Here is a 15,529-nt window from a genome sequence, read left to right as displayed (position 1 = left end):
CACAAATGCGCAAAATGTAACCGTTTGATGCAAAAACATTATTTCGGGGTGGATCGATCCTCTCAAAATGAAACGCAAGTGATCTCATGAGAGACGTGACAATGTAATTGGCGCAGCCTCCGACAGTATTCCTCCCAGCGTATTCCTCGAGTCCCGGCGGCCGCAGCCCACAACCGGCGTCGGCGCAACCACACTTTGCAATTGCCCTGAATTGCGACGCAATCAGTTAACACTGATCTCCCTTGGTAACATCTTCAGAGGGACACTATCATCAACATTATAAACAAATGGAATGAGTGTGTCAGTGAAAGTGTGTGTGAAGGTGTGTAGGTGTGTGTTAGTATCAGGATCAGAGAAGGACAGCTTTCCTCTGTTCCAGTCCAGTTGGACTCTGATCCTCCAGGGTTTCTGCTTCCCTGAGAGAACAAGGATATTATTCCCTGTACTGGAGACTGCTGCGTATTCACCATCATGTGAGTTTAGTGCCCAGTATTGACCCGCGCTGCCTCCTCTGTCGTCTCCCCTGTATCCCTTCCTCTGAAAAGAACCTGCCGCCATACCTACACACCAGCGTCTATTTTCTCCAACCTCAACATCCCATCTGTGAGTCCCTGAGTTAAAGCCCTCAGAACCCAGGACAGCGTAGTAGTAGTCAAACCTCTCTGGGTTGTTCGGAAGCTTCTGTTCCTCTCCGCATCTCACACTGGTCAGATCATCAGACAGGAACAGTCCGGCACGAGCAGTGATGGGGTCCAGAATCACAGGAGTGTAAGAGACAATGTCCTTCATCTTGTCCCAGACTCTGACTGAACCTGACTGAAGGTCAGGTTGCCCAGGTGTTTGACCTCATCTATCAGTGCTGCTGAGTCCATCTGTGGGTCCTGCAGTGTGAGCTGAACTCTTTCCACTTTGGCCTTGTAGTTCTGCAAAGATAAGATGTGTTCAGCTCTCAGCTCCTCCTCTATGGCTCTGATTGTGTTTGAAAGAGTTGTTATATCTCTGTTCAGACCCTCAATCTTCTCCTTCATCAACTGACTCTTCTGCTGCTCTTCTTCCCTCAGTGCAGTGATCCTAGCCTCCTCTTCCTGTTGTAGAAACTGATGAAGCTTCTTAAACTGTTCCTTCATCTGCCTCTCTGTGTTCTGGGCCTGGATCTTAATGTGTTCTGCTGCTTGGTCACAGTTTTTTTTAACTCTATTAAAGATCTTCAGTTTCCCCTGTAAGAGCTTCAGTGATTCAGGGACTTCCTCCTCGTGATCTATTTTCCTGTGTTTCTCCTCTAAAAAGGTCTCACACAGGTTCTTCAGGACCAGAACACAGTGTGGATCATCCATTGAAGCCAATTTACTACAAACTGGACACCTCTTTATTTCCTCCGTTTCCAGCCATCCCTGCTCCTTCCTTTCCAGCCATTCCTGCAGACAGGCTTTACAGAAGCTGTGGCTACATGACAGGAGAACAGGTTCTTTAAATATGTCATGACACACAGGACAGGAGAAATCCTCTTCGGTAAAAGACAAATATAAAGCCATTTAGTCTCTGAATGAAGCTTCAAGACAGGAAAGTCAGTCGTGGTAACACTGCCTCATCCAGGATATCGCAAGAGCAGTGAGAGCGCAGTGGTAACAAAAAAGTTTATTTAACTCTGCCTCCTCAAGAATGCTCCCTTAAGTTTACTTCCACCTGGGTCTTGTTAAATCCAAGTTCTAACTGTTTTGCTTTCTGTGCGCTGGCATCTGTATGGCAACTCTGACATCATCAATATGATATCATATTGACTAAAATCAAAATATAAAAATCAGCTATGCGAATCAGACAGAGTCTTGGCAGAGCAGAGCCGGTTAAGTGGCTAGGCTAGCATTTTGCATGGGAAGTCTGCAGACGTAGTAGCTAAATTCGGCATTTTTTTCCCCTATCTAATATCTTAATTACAATGAGATTGAGCTAACAGTTAAGTTTTGTTTCTCTATGTGTTCAGTTTGGGGAAAGTTGTCGAGCGCTGACTGGACTATAACAGAGATAACACTCGCATAAAGGTTGTTATAGCGAAATGCCCCACAATATGAAAACATTTGTATATGTTTTATTTTGATGGTAACTGTTATATAATCACAATATTACATGAGAGGGTGTGCGTTAACGTGATTATTGGCAAGACAGTCAGGAACGAGGCCGAGCCGTATAATATTGCTTAAATGTTTTTTTTCTAGAGGTTCGGGCCACTACGTGGCCCTCACATCTAGAGTTCGGGCCGCTACGTGGCCCTCACACCGTTAAAGGCCTAAGAAGAAATGGCACCCTTTTCACATTGGCCTATTATAGCGCCGCCAGGAGGCCACAATAACCTACCTGACCTGGCGGAGACCTGTGCTCTGAGGAGCACTTTTTCTAGTTAGTGTGGTTGCCCGAATGGGCAACCAGACTATAGTACTCTACTGACTTTATTCTAGATAAACTTTATTTCAGGCTGCTACTCCTCCCACAGTTTATTTTTCCCAATTTAGTGCCATATGTCAAAATGACCGGCCTCACCGGGAATCGTGCGCTTGTACTTTGCTAAGAGATTGGTTACATAGTTTAATTGATATTGATTTATTAGTGCATTAAATGTCCCCATCCACTTTGATGGAAAAGTGAAAAAACTCAAATTCAAGTATTTTTTTCTCAAAAACCGTAAGAGCTAGAGTTACAAGATTTGGTGGGGAGGTTCATGATTTAGTCCGAAATTATTTAAAAAACACATTACACCAGTCGGCCTCATGGTGGCGCTATAACAGCCCACTTTACGTTTTTGGCCTATAACTTTTGAACCGTAGGTCCTAGAATAAAAATCTTTTCCCCCCTAGATTCCTTGGGTCATGACGCAACTCCCCATATAGGCCACGCCCATTTGCGTCAGGATAGATTTTCCGCCATTTTGAATTTTCTTCAAAACACACTTTTAGCTCCTCCTCCCACATATTTTCTCCAAATTTCACAAAAATCAGTACACATGATCTCTGGACCCATGCGATAATCTGGAGTGAAACATAATTTTGATAGTCCGTACCGTTCGTCCGTAAATGGCTTCCGAAGTTAGTAGGAGGGGCCCGTTTTACCAAAAAGGCCAAAAATCACGAACAAAACGTCCGGTCAATCCCAAATTTGATTCAAATGTCGAGGGTGGTTTACTCAACGAATCTCCAAAAGCATTTCCACTTTGATCCACAGGGGGCGCCACAAATGCACAAAACGTAACCGTTTGATGCAAAAACATGATTTTTGGGGGGATCACTCCTCTCAAAATGAAAAGCAGGTGATCTCAGGAGTTACAGGACGATGTCATTGGCCCGCTACATTTGTGGGAGGGGCCTATTTATTTAGTGGGAGGGGCCTATTTCTTAAAATCAAAACGCCATGTATCATGAACGCAGGATCCAATCATCACCAAATTCGAATGGCACGTCGCGCGGCCTCCGACGGTATTCCTCCAAGCGTATTCCTCAAGTCCCGGCGGCCGCGACCGGCGTCGGCGCAACCACACTTTGCAATTTCCCAGAATTGCGACGCGTCTAGTTAACACTGATCTCCCTTGGTAACATCTTCAGAGGGACACTATCATCAACATTATAAACAGATGGAAAGAGTGTGTCAGTGAAAGTGTGTGTGAAGGTGTGTAGGTGTGTGTTAGTATCAGGATCAGAGAAGGACAGCTTTCCTCTGTTCCAGTCCAGTTGGACTCTGATCCTCCAGGGTTTCTGATTCACTGAGAGACCATGGATATCCTCTGGTCTGGAGAGTGCTCTGTATTCACCATCATGTGAGATTAGTGCCCAGTATTGACCCGCGTTGCCTCCTCTGTCGTCTCCCTTCCTCTGAAAAGAACCTGACACCACACCTACACACCAGCGTCTATTTTCTCCAACCTCAACATCCCAGCTGTGAGTCCCTGAGTTAAAGCCCTCAGAACCCAGGACAGCGTAGTAGTAGTCAAACCTCTCTGGGTTGTTCGGAAGCTTCTGTTCCTCTCCGCATCTCACACTGGTCAGATCATCAGACAGGAACAGTCCGGCACGAGCAGTGATGGGGTCCAGAATCACAGGAGTGTAAGAGACAATGTCCTTCATCTTGTCCCAGACTCTGAAGGTCAGGTTGCCCAGGTGTTTGACCTCATCTATCAGTGCTGCTGAGTCCATCTGTGGGTCCTGCAGTGTGAGCTGAACTCTTTCCACTTTGGCCTTGTAGTTCTGCAAAGATAAGATGTGTTCAGCTCTCAGCTCCTCCTCTATGGCTCTGATTGTGTTTGAAAGAGTTGATATATCTCTGTTCAGACCCTCAATCTTCTCCTTCATCAACTGACTCTTCTGCTGCTCTTCTTCCCTCAGTGCAGTGATCCTAGCCTCCTCTTCCTGTTGTAGAAACTGATGAAGCTTCTTAAACTGTTCCTTCATCTGCCTCTCTGTGTTCTGGGCCTGGATCTTAATGTGTTCTGCTGCTTGGTCACAGTTTTTTTTAACTCTATTAAAGATCTTCAGTTTCCCCTGTAAGAGCTTCAGTGATTCAGGGACTTCCTCCTCGTGATCTATTTTCCTGTGTTTCTCCTCTAAAAAGGTCTCACACAGGTTCTTCAGCACCAGAACACAGGGAGGATCATCCATTGAAGCCATTTTACTACAAACTGGACACTTCTTTATTTCCTTCCTTTCCAGCCATTCCTGCTCCTTCCTTTCCAGCCATTCCTGCAGACAGGCTTTACAGAAGCTGTGGCTACACGACAGAAGAACAGGTTCTTTAAATATGTCATGACACACAGGACAGGAGAAATCCTCTTCGGTAAAAGACAAATATAAAGCCATTTAGTCTCTGAATGAAGCTTCAAGACAGGAAAGTCAGTCGTGGTAACACTGCCTCATCCAGGATATCGCAAGAGCAGTGAGAGCGCGGTGGTAACAAAAAAGTTTATTTAACTCTGCCTCCTCAAGAATGCTCCCTTAAGTTTACTTCCACCTGGGTCTTGTTAAATCCAAGTTCTAACTGTTTTGCTTTCTGTGTTAATATGGAGGCAATATGGAGGCAACTCTGACATCATCAATATGATATCATATTGATGATGGCAACTTTGACATCATCAATATGATATCATATTGACATCCAAATATGTATCAGTGATTTGGTGGAGCGACGGGATTGAGCATCTGACTTTATTAAAAAAAAAAAATCATACTCTTCAGTTTAGTGCAGCGATTCCAAACCTGTGGGACCAAATAATTGGTCAAATACTAAGATGTTATTGATAATATAACATTGATATTAAAACATCAACGTGATATTAATAAATAGGAACTTAGACGTGGTTGAAATAGGCTCTCTACCTGTTCTCAAACGAGCATGACAGCACACCTAGCCGTTCTCAAATTAAATTAATCAAAATATAAAAATCAGCTGTGCTGATCAGACAGAGTCTTGGCAGAGCAGAGCCGACTAAGTGGCTAGGCTAGCGGTTTGCATGGGAAGTTTGCAGACGTAGTAGCTAAATTTGTCTTTTTTTCCCCTATGGAATATCACACATTGAGTGCCAAAACCGGGAATCTCCGGTTTTGCACCGAGTGCCGCGCTATGAGCTTGTAGATCTGCTATTTTTGCAAAATCATGAAATCATGAAATATTTAAAAAAAATATATTTTCTCTGGCGGACAGTTGTAACTCAAATCTTTGCTTCTGGGGGTTCTGGGGGTTCAGGTGTTCCTGGAATTAAATATTTTACAAATGTTCGCTTTAAAAATATATATAATAGCAGATCTACAAGCTCATAGCGCGGTGCCGCGCTATGAGCTTGTATATCTGCTATTTTTGAATATTCAAAGATATCTAAAAATGACACACAGATGCGTATTAAAACATCAATGTGATAGTAATAAATACAAACGTAGACGTGGTGAAATGAAAACGGGTAGGTCCGACCAAGCAATCTTATTGGTTGAAATAGGCCCTCTACCAGTGCTCAAACGAGCACAGGTAGAGGGGCTGTGCTGATCAGACGGAGTCTTGGCAGAGTAGCTAAGTAGCTAGGCTAGCAGTTTGCATGGGAAGTTTGCAGACGTAGTAGCGAAATCTTGCATTTTAATCTGGCATCGAATATCTTAACTCTTTGCCTGCCACCGACAAGACTTCTTGTCGGATTCTGCTAAGGCTTAGCCTGCCGTCGACGAGAAAGACGACATTTTGTGTTTTCAGTGGTTTTCCACCAGTTGGTGCTGTTATCAACCGTATGAATGATGCTTTCACTGCCTGAAGACAGACCCGGAATTGAAGTCATTTAAACAAAAATAAAAGCTAATTTACTTCCTGTTTATTTCCCATGGGGAAATCGCTACATCTCCGTTCCGCTTGCTTTACGGCAGAAACAAGCTGCTTTCAAACGGCCGCAGCTGTGCAATGGATTACCCCGTGCAGATGTTTTTTTCCCCTCTACTACGACAATCCTGTGCGTGTAATGAGGCGACCTCCGTGAGGATGGAGGTCACAGAGAATATTCCAAAGAGTTAAGGGATGGAAGTGATGAGAGGTTGACTTTGTTAGGGAATTATATACTGCTCAAGTAGCCTACATTTGAATGAGTGAAGTCACTCTATCCTCTATCTAGATATAGTTTTGTTAGGGCTGTATAACCACTAGAATGTATGTTCCTGATATCCCATTTCTGCGTTCTCTCCACTGTTGCTAAGCTTGCCCAGCCTAAAGCAAACGTAATCTCCATGCTGAGGAGCTCGCATGAATACTTTCGCTCGTTGGCCCTAAGAGACTCACAAGCTCACCGTCTGCATACTTCAAGTTATTTTACGTGCGCATCTTTGATTTGGCATACCTAACCTCTCAAGCGCCCCTCTGTAAGCCACGTACTGTATATCATTGCTGTCGGGTGGAAACCGCATATGTCCAAAACTTGAAAAAAGATCTACAAGCTCAAGTGTTTTGGGCTTGTAGATACTGTAGGCTATTTTTTTGGGACACTGTAGTACACTCAATCAAGGCATTCATTTACGGGAAACTACATAAAAAGTGAAAAGGACTCAGTAACAACAGAGTCAGAGCCAGCAGCAGCGAAGGCTATTTTAGGGCACCTATCCCCCCCTCCTCTCCCGTCTATGTATGCCAGAGATTTGAACAGACATGCAGTTTCCTGTGCCTCATCTGCTCAGTTCAAACCCCAGCTGATGGCGACCTCTCCTCTCAGTGTGTGCACTCCTTCTGGCCTTGTGTCAAACATGATTGCATTTCAGTCCCCAACAAAAAGGCCATGGAGCTGTGCAACGTCGAACCACCAGGGAGTTATCACCAGGTAGTCCGGAGTTGTGGTGGGCAAAAAAACTAAAACATTACCACAGGTACATTACCACAGGTCTTGCGCTCTGTTTTTCCTTCTTTATCTGTATTGTTGATATTGAGATGTGCCTCGCCTTTTTTAACAAGGCCGGCCATGTCAGTTTGTAAAGCAGAGCTTCACACAACACCTTCACAATCCTGCCAAATCCCTCTTAGAGAGTGGAAAGTAGCACTAGACTTGAAGATAGATTGAAAAGGCTCTATCATACTGAATATTATGTAAAAGTACAGTATATCAAAGCCAGGAGATGAAATAGATGTAGGCTTTAGTGAGAGTCAGCTTTGAGGTCAGCCTCAGGGTTGTTTTTTTTATTAGTTTTCAACAATATATTTTCTCAATCTTCAATGTATCACAGTAGCTAGCTTTTGTACAGCCTCCAGAGTTCTGCTTTATGCTGTATGCTGCTAACTTTAAACAACCTTTCCAAGAAGACATTGTTTTCAATATTCTGTTTGGACAGGTGTAATGGCACAAGCGTTGGTAATTCACTTATACAGCCGACTCTATTTGATCACCCCACCCACCGCTTCAGTCCAAGGTTCTTTTTCTTTAGTATTTATTAGTTTTAGTGTTGCATTGCGACGTGTTGTGAGCTTGTAAATAGGTATTTTCACAATTTTTTAAGATTTTCGACGATAGGGCTAAAAACTGCCACAGCAAAAAATATTGGAACACAAGATTTCATATCCACCCAAAATATTTGGCTCACCCTATCCTATATTAGAATTGGCTTAAGGCCGGCGGACCTCTGACGTCACTCTGACTCAGACATAACTATAAACAAACCCGGTACGCCCGTATACAATAGGCATGTCACTATGACTCAGACATTACCATAAACAAACCAGATATGCCCATATATAGGCATATATGGAGATCCGGTTGTCCAGAGCCACAGATCCGACCGCTATGCACATATATGGTCATGTGCACATATCGGACCGACCGACTTCAAACTTGGTGCGCGCATCTGCAAGGACTCGAGGGGGTGTGATGCCCACCGCCGTGTTGTTCGGATATGTGGTTGTCCAGCATAAAAGGGACACAGGTAGACAGACAGATACAGAGATCTCCATATATATATAGGCACAAAAATGACACAGACAGACGGGTACATGGGGTACTCTGACAAAGCCCCCGACACTATGACTCAGACATATCGGTCGGATCCGGATAACGGAGGTGTGAGAGCCGTGTAGCGGTCTGAACTCTAGATGTGTGGCCCGAACCTCTAGTGTATTTACTGACACAGACTAAAACTAAGGACTTGATTTTCGTTCTTTTTTGTAAAACAATCAAAATAACACAAAATACAGTTCTAGTTTTTGTTATTTTGTCCACAGTCCACATTTCTACACCTTACATTCCTTCTCCAGAGGGAAGTCATTTAATCATTTCCAGGCTTATGAGACATGAGGTCGTGGGGTCCAATTAAGACAGTAATTAGCCTGATGAATTGGCTAATTAGAGGGCTGTAGGAAATAGAGATCCTCTCTGGCATAGCTACACACACACACACACACACACACACACACACACACACACACACACCGACTGTCTTTCTGCAGAGATAAAGAAGAAACTGGGAAATTAAATACAGACCATTGTAAATATTTAACTCTTGAACATCATTTGTAAACAGTTGTTACATACTGTATGAAACAAACAAAAAATGCATGGGTTCCCGAGGCTACATACTGTATGATACCAGCTGCATTTTTTCGTTAGCAAAAAGTCGTTGCACAATTCTTGTGGCAAAAAGGTGAATATTCTTAGGTCAGCATTAACTCATTCCCTGCCTAGAACGTAAAAAACGTAATTATTTCCAATTACCAATTCTGCCAAGAACTTTTTTTTTTTTTTTTTTTTTTTTTGACCCAAAGACCAAGGAGATATAATTTCTCGAAGATCTAGACTCCTATCCACTTCCTTGTTAACTTAAAACTTAAAAATTCTGTATCTCGGCTCCTGAGTACTTTTTTTTTTTCAATGAAAAATCTCTGGCAGTGGGCAAACGCGGCCAGAAATAATTCAGGCAGTGAATGAGTTAATGTGTCTGTGTACAGCCTACAGCAACGTATGACTGTAAAGTCAGATACTGGATGAAAAGAGGGATACATGGGAAACTATGGGTACATGCATTTAACCAGTGGATATCATGTTTACTGGCTGTTATGAGATTGCACATAAAAGTCACAGAATTCACACACTCATTTCACATACTCAATTTCAGTATGTTAGGGTTCAATCTACCGAGTCATTGTCAATAATTTAGTTTAGTTTAGTCATGTTTATTTCTAATATGTTAATACATTTTTTTTTTTTACACGTACTTTCAATTAAACATATAAGCCTTGTCTTTTTGAGAAGTTTTGCCTATAATTGCGTCTCCAATAAGGGTGGGTACAGGGATGCCAGTATACATGTGGTTAACAAACTTTGGCCTCTAGCTTGAGGGCGGTAAACTGGCACAATAAATACTCATGTTTTCCACCTATCACAGCCATATCCAGCAAACAAATATTACATCCCTCTACCCCTTTATTTGGAGATCAATTTCAACTATCATTAGGCCCATCTTTTTTTGTCCTTTAGTGCAGGGGTCTTCAACGTTTTCAGGCCACGGACCGCAAAACTGATGGGGAGATGGAGCAGGGACCCCCTACCTTAGGGATATTCAACTAGATTAGGCAGGGGGCCACAATTGTAAAATGACTTGAAGTCAGGGGCCACAAGACCGTGATAACAAAACCGTTTGTTGTGTGCTATAGGTCCGATAGGACAAAATAATGGACACACTATGTCCATTATGGTAACTTATTAGGGCCTGCTTAATACTGCATTCATGCATTTTGATGTTTGATAGGAACATTTCTGTGTCAGTTCTTAGTGCACAGGCTAAGATTTTGATAGATTTTGAAAATAGGAAGTAGATATTTCAGTGTGCCTGCCTGGTGCCACGGGTCCCTGGCATAGAAGCCTCTCGTATTAATGAACGTTTTTTTCATTCGTTTTGAGCACCCAGGTGATAAGAGCACACGCTCTTATGATGTGTTTGAAGTGGATGAAGATGGAGAAGCAAAGAAATGATTCTCCTTATGCATCCATTAGCGTGTATGCGTTAGTTTTGTGTGGACTTTGTCCAGCTTCCATCTTCTCCATCTTCATCCACTTCAAACACATCATATGAGCTTGTGCTCTTATTACCCAGGTGCTCAAAAGTAATGAAAAAACCTTTCATTCATACGAAAATGTTCATCCTGTACAACCAACCATCTAGTAAAAATTCTTTGCATTTAATTTTACATTGGAACATGGAATATGTTCCAGGGACCACAAGAAAGCTCCGCTGGGGCCGGATTTGGCCCGCGGGCCACCAGTTGATTAACACTGCCCTACCTCGTAGGGTGGGGGGGGGGCTACAACATATATTGTATAATTATGTATAAAATTGTGTTTCATATGTATAAACAGACCATGTTATTGTGCATTCAATACTAAGCTATTACAATAATACAGATTAATATATTCATGCTTAAAAAAAAAAAAACATGTACAAGGTACAGTGAGTAGGGTGTCAGTACCAATGCCATTAATAAACATACCTTATTAACTGAGAACCAATGTCAATACTATCAACAATATGTCAATTGCACAATAATCATGTATAGAAGCTATTCAAAATGGACAGAATCATGATTTATTTTAAACATAAATATTAAAAGACAAATGGAAAATTTTGAAAAAATAAAAGATATATAAAAAATGTTTTATAATTTCGCGGACCCCCTGCAGTACCTCCACGGACCCCCTAGGGGTCGCGGACCCCCTGTTGAAGACCTCTGCTTTAGTGGCAGCTGTACCGATTCCACTGTTGCTAACCCATCAGTTGTGTTGAGGAACATTGTGAGAAATGTTATAATTCACTGTAGAAATCTGATTTGTTATAATTCTTCTTTGCCAATCTTCATTTTGACCATTGATGTATTCAGCTTTACTTGTGATTAGCACATCAACACATTGTGTCATTACAAGTGTTATACAGTATTAACTAGTTATACAGTATTAACCTTTCCTCATAGGCTATTTAACGTTGCTGTCGGGCAGAAACCTTGTATCTCCATATACCATATTTTACAAACTTTACGAAAATAGTCGATCTACAAGCTCACATTTCAATGCATTCACGATGCATTGTGGGCTTGCAGATCTACTATTTTCTCTATTTTAAAAAGGAAAGAGTGAAAGTGGTTACGTTTCTGTGGGTTTTATTATTGAACCAATGAAATGTATTAACAATACATAATGAATAAATAATAGCTACATTGGATCCATTGGAACACAGGTTCTTTGGACATACAAGGTTTCCACCCAACAGCAACGATAGGCTAGAAACACAGCCCACTTCAGTAACTTAACTACTGTATGACACTGCATCAAATGTGCACTCAATCATGACACAACTCTGAAAGTTGTTTGGCTGCAAGACGAGTGGCTATAGTAGTTCTGTGGTGCTGTATTGATTTCAAGGGCTATTAAAATTCTGCCGTTAAATAGCTTTATTGTTTTCTCTCTGGAATGCAATTTTGATGTTATTATTCGCCAAGTGCCAAGTTTTCATTTTCACTTGCTCTGTCTATAGCTTGTCTTCAATATTGCTTTGATCATTTGATGTGTTCACAGTCCAGAGTATACAAGCTTTCTGAACGGTGTTGGCATGTGTTATGGAAACAGCTGAAACCTCACGTCAATGTTAATAATAAAATGGTTCAGCATCAGCCAGGTGACGTAGGCTCTATACTGTAGAACCTACTTCACTATATAAATCATAAATCCATAAACCCTCAATCTGCCTGCATACTGTCAAGTTTTATATATTTAAAGAGGTTCAAGCAATACTTACATGGAACAGTTTTATTGTTAAACCAACATGTTTTGGCCTTCATCAGGTTCCCTATCAAGTTGTTCTCTATGATAATACTGTAAGTGTTTTTACCTTTTACTTGGAAGTAGGCGAAGTTGTGCCAGAAACCCCATCTCTTGTTTTATACATTTAAAATACATCTAAATTATTATTGTTAAATCCATGAAGTCACCGGCAAGCAGCCCATGACACCAGCTCTCCTTTGCCACCTCTCCTTGTGATGATCTAGAGTGGTTGACTTCCTCCCACACTGACATGCCCATCAGTCTCAATAAAGGTGAGCGGAGGATCATCTCGTACTGTACAGCCCTTGTTTTATGGCTTGTCCTGGTGAGGGAATTCGGACTCTGTTTCCTCCTTCAGTGGTTTCTCCTGGAGCTTACATCGCGTCGTGAGCTTGTAGGTCTGCTATTTCCGCTGTGCGACACCTTCCGCGACAGAGCATAAATTAGTCTTTAGACATAAGGGGCATAATGAGTTCCATTATTAAAAAAATCCAATTTTATTCAAGTAATCAATTTTGGGGGGAAAAATAGTATCTTGTAGTTTTTGCAAGATACTGTTGTACGACGAAGTATGAAATGGGGCTTAAGTGGTTAATCAGAATAATTGAATTAGTAGATTATAAAAAATCTATTAGAATTGTTTTGTCGATTCGTTGATATAGGAAAAAAATCACACCCATTGTGAAGTAAGCGGTGCATTGATGAGTAACTGCACTACTCTATTTGAGCGTGTGCTGGTATCCAGACGTTACCACTCTACTTGAGTGTGTGCTGGAGTGTGTGCTGGTATTCAGGCGGTGCGGTACTACTCTATTTGAGTGTGTGCTGGTATTACATTGAGTTATCTCAATGTAAAAACATCCCATAATATCAATCTTAAAACATCCCGTAATATCATCCCATAAGCCCCTGTGTTTCTTTGTGCGCGCATGTGTGAATGGTTTTATGCCTCCTGTCTACCTGTGTTTAATTTGTATAATTAGTTGCAGCTTTTTGTTGCAATCAGCTGCAGCTGTTAATGCTGCACTTGGCCAGACACACACACACACACACACACACACACACACACACATACAAACAGACAAAGTCACTTGTAGAAGCGGCCACCGCTTAAAAAAACATGGTTCAAGGTTATTTGACTAATCAAAAAAGTAATCGATAGAATAATCACTTTATGGTATGAATAATCTGTCTACAGTAGGTATGATCTGGCTTGGTCTCTAGTAATTATTCCTTTGTGAGTTTTTCAGTGTTTTTGCCAGGGAGAGAGACTCAATATATTTTTTTATAGCAAATGTGTGGTTGCATCAATATTGCTGTTGTTAGAAAAAGTTCTAAACACCTTTTAGGGCAGTTTGACAGTTTATTTGAAGTGTTATGGATCGTTCTTTATCTAATATGTTCCCCCTTGTGCGTTCAGTTTGTTTTTCTACTAACCAAGCTAAATGTTCTCTTCACTCAATATCTTTCAAATCAGGCTATTGATTCTTGTTCAAAGACCGAGGTTCCTAAATACTGGCTTATTAATAATTTGCCTTTTTTAAAACGTGATAGATGAGGCTCCCATGTGAGTCTGGCCTTGTTAACAGAGACATGGAGATGTAAAATCGTTATGACTGATAAAAACCTTAATAGTCAAGGATGCACATTGAGGATTCTATCGAATATCGTAGATTAAATGAACGGAATCTTTGTACGTCTGTAGTTCACGTAGCTTGAGAACCGTTCAACCCATAATATCAATCTTAAAACATCCCGTAATATCATCCCATAAGCCCCTGTGTGGGGCCCCTGTGTTTTTTTGTGCGGGCATACCATAGAGGTATAATATAACTATAGGGCGGATTGCCCCGCCCCCAGCTATCATTTCAATGAATGTGCTCAGTGGCGTTTTGAAGCACCCGGAAGTCTGCCGGAAGTAGAATTATTGAGTCGTTTTTGACACACCATAGAGTTATGAGCATGCGCACTATTGTCCTTTTTGCGTCCTACGGCAGCCCGGTTGCCAAGGAATGAACGCGAGATATTTATTAGATACACTCGAGATGCATATTTATATGTAAATGCATATGTATTTATGTATAATATGTTTACATATTTATATTTATATATATAAATATCTCTCAGTATGTTTTGCACGTGCATGTATTTCTCCCCGCCTGCAGTTCCAGCTTTGGCCACTGGGGTGGCGGCTTCAATGTTTCTCAGCAACTCTGGGGGCTTGGGGCATACGTGTATGCACACTTGTGTATTGCCGGCATGTCTTTAAGTGGCGCATGTGTGAATGGTTTTATGCCTCCTGTCTGTCTGTGTTTAATTTGTATAATTAGTTGCAGCTTTTTGTTGCAGTCAGCTGCAGCTGTTAACACATTAACCGCCAAGAACGTAGTCCTACGGGCCGTTAAATCCAACTGTTAAGCGCCGAGACCGTAGCCCTACGGGCTGTGGTGCTTTTTCCTTTTTTTCGATTTTTTTTTTTTTTCAATTTTCCAGGGGGACCATTTTCAGTGTAACACCACCCGAAATCGACCGGAAGTGCGATCACGTTTTTTGTGTCCCGTCTGCCTTCATTCTAAGTCGTACACAAAAAGCTCTGTAAAACCTGTAATGGGACATGTAGTTTTTCATCCTCGCATTTCCCATGTTAACATAAACGATCAGAACTCAAACATGGCGGCTCCGTTTGACACGCGGTCTCGACGAGTAGACACCAGGACATGTGCCCGTTGTTTACAAACATTGGATCGGGCAATCTAAAGGATTTTAACGGGGCCTATGGCGACCTGAAAAAAAACAAAAAACAACAATAAAACCTTGGCACTGGTGAGTACATTATGAGATTAGCCCTTGGCGGTGGATGTGTTAATGCTGTACTTGGCCAGACACACACGCGCACACACACACACACACACACACACACACACACACACACACACACACACACACACTAACAGACAAAGTCACTTGTAGAAGCGGCCACCGCTTAAAAAAACATGGTTCAAGGTTATTTGACTAATCAAAAAAGTAATCAATAGAATAATCACTAACAAATGAATCGATAGTTGTAGCCCTATAGAATGTCTTGCAATACAGTGTTCTTTTTTTACAAACTATAATGGTGACAGGCTGTTAGAGAAAACCTTTATACTGTAAATGTGTACTGTAAATGTAACATCTTGTGTAGGTTAACAATCCCCTCCCCGATTCAGTTACCTTACTCCTGTTTTGTAAAGTAAT

The 15,529-nt window shown here is 41.7% G+C and overlaps 2 protein-coding genes across 4 annotated transcripts in view; one reads left to right on the top strand and one right to left on the bottom strand.

The window, feature by feature from the left end:
- Positions 1-15,529, top strand: part of slc36a4 (solute carrier family 36 member 4) — a 211,642-nt gene that overhangs the window by 146,653 nt on the left and 49,460 nt on the right. Inside the window, exon 11 of one of the 3 annotated variants that reach the window (XM_080429497.1) lies at positions 546-610. The exons of the other annotated variants lie outside the window; for them this stretch is intronic. Within the exon in view, the coding sequence (XP_080285623.1) occupies positions 546-547 (2 nt within the window). The 3' untranslated portion in view covers positions 548-610. Of the gene's footprint in view, positions 1-545; positions 611-15,529 lie in introns of those variants that run through there. 3 annotated transcript variants of the gene reach the window in all.
- Positions 3,552-4,646, bottom strand: LOC308085140 (nuclear factor 7, brain-like; the record flags this gene model as incomplete). The annotated part of the gene is made up of 1 exon (XM_080428225.1): positions 3,552-4,646. One exon carries the CDS (start codon positions 4,644-4,646, stop codon positions 3,552-3,554), a length of 1,095 nt encoding a protein of 364 aa, XP_080284351.1.

This window comes from Gymnoscopelus braueri (assembly GCF_963280865.1).
Source record: "Gymnoscopelus braueri genome assembly, chromosome: 5".
Lineage (NCBI taxonomy): Eukaryota > Metazoa > Chordata > Actinopteri > Myctophiformes > Myctophidae > Gymnoscopelus > Gymnoscopelus braueri.
This window is presented reverse-complemented; position numbering and strand designations above follow the sequence as displayed.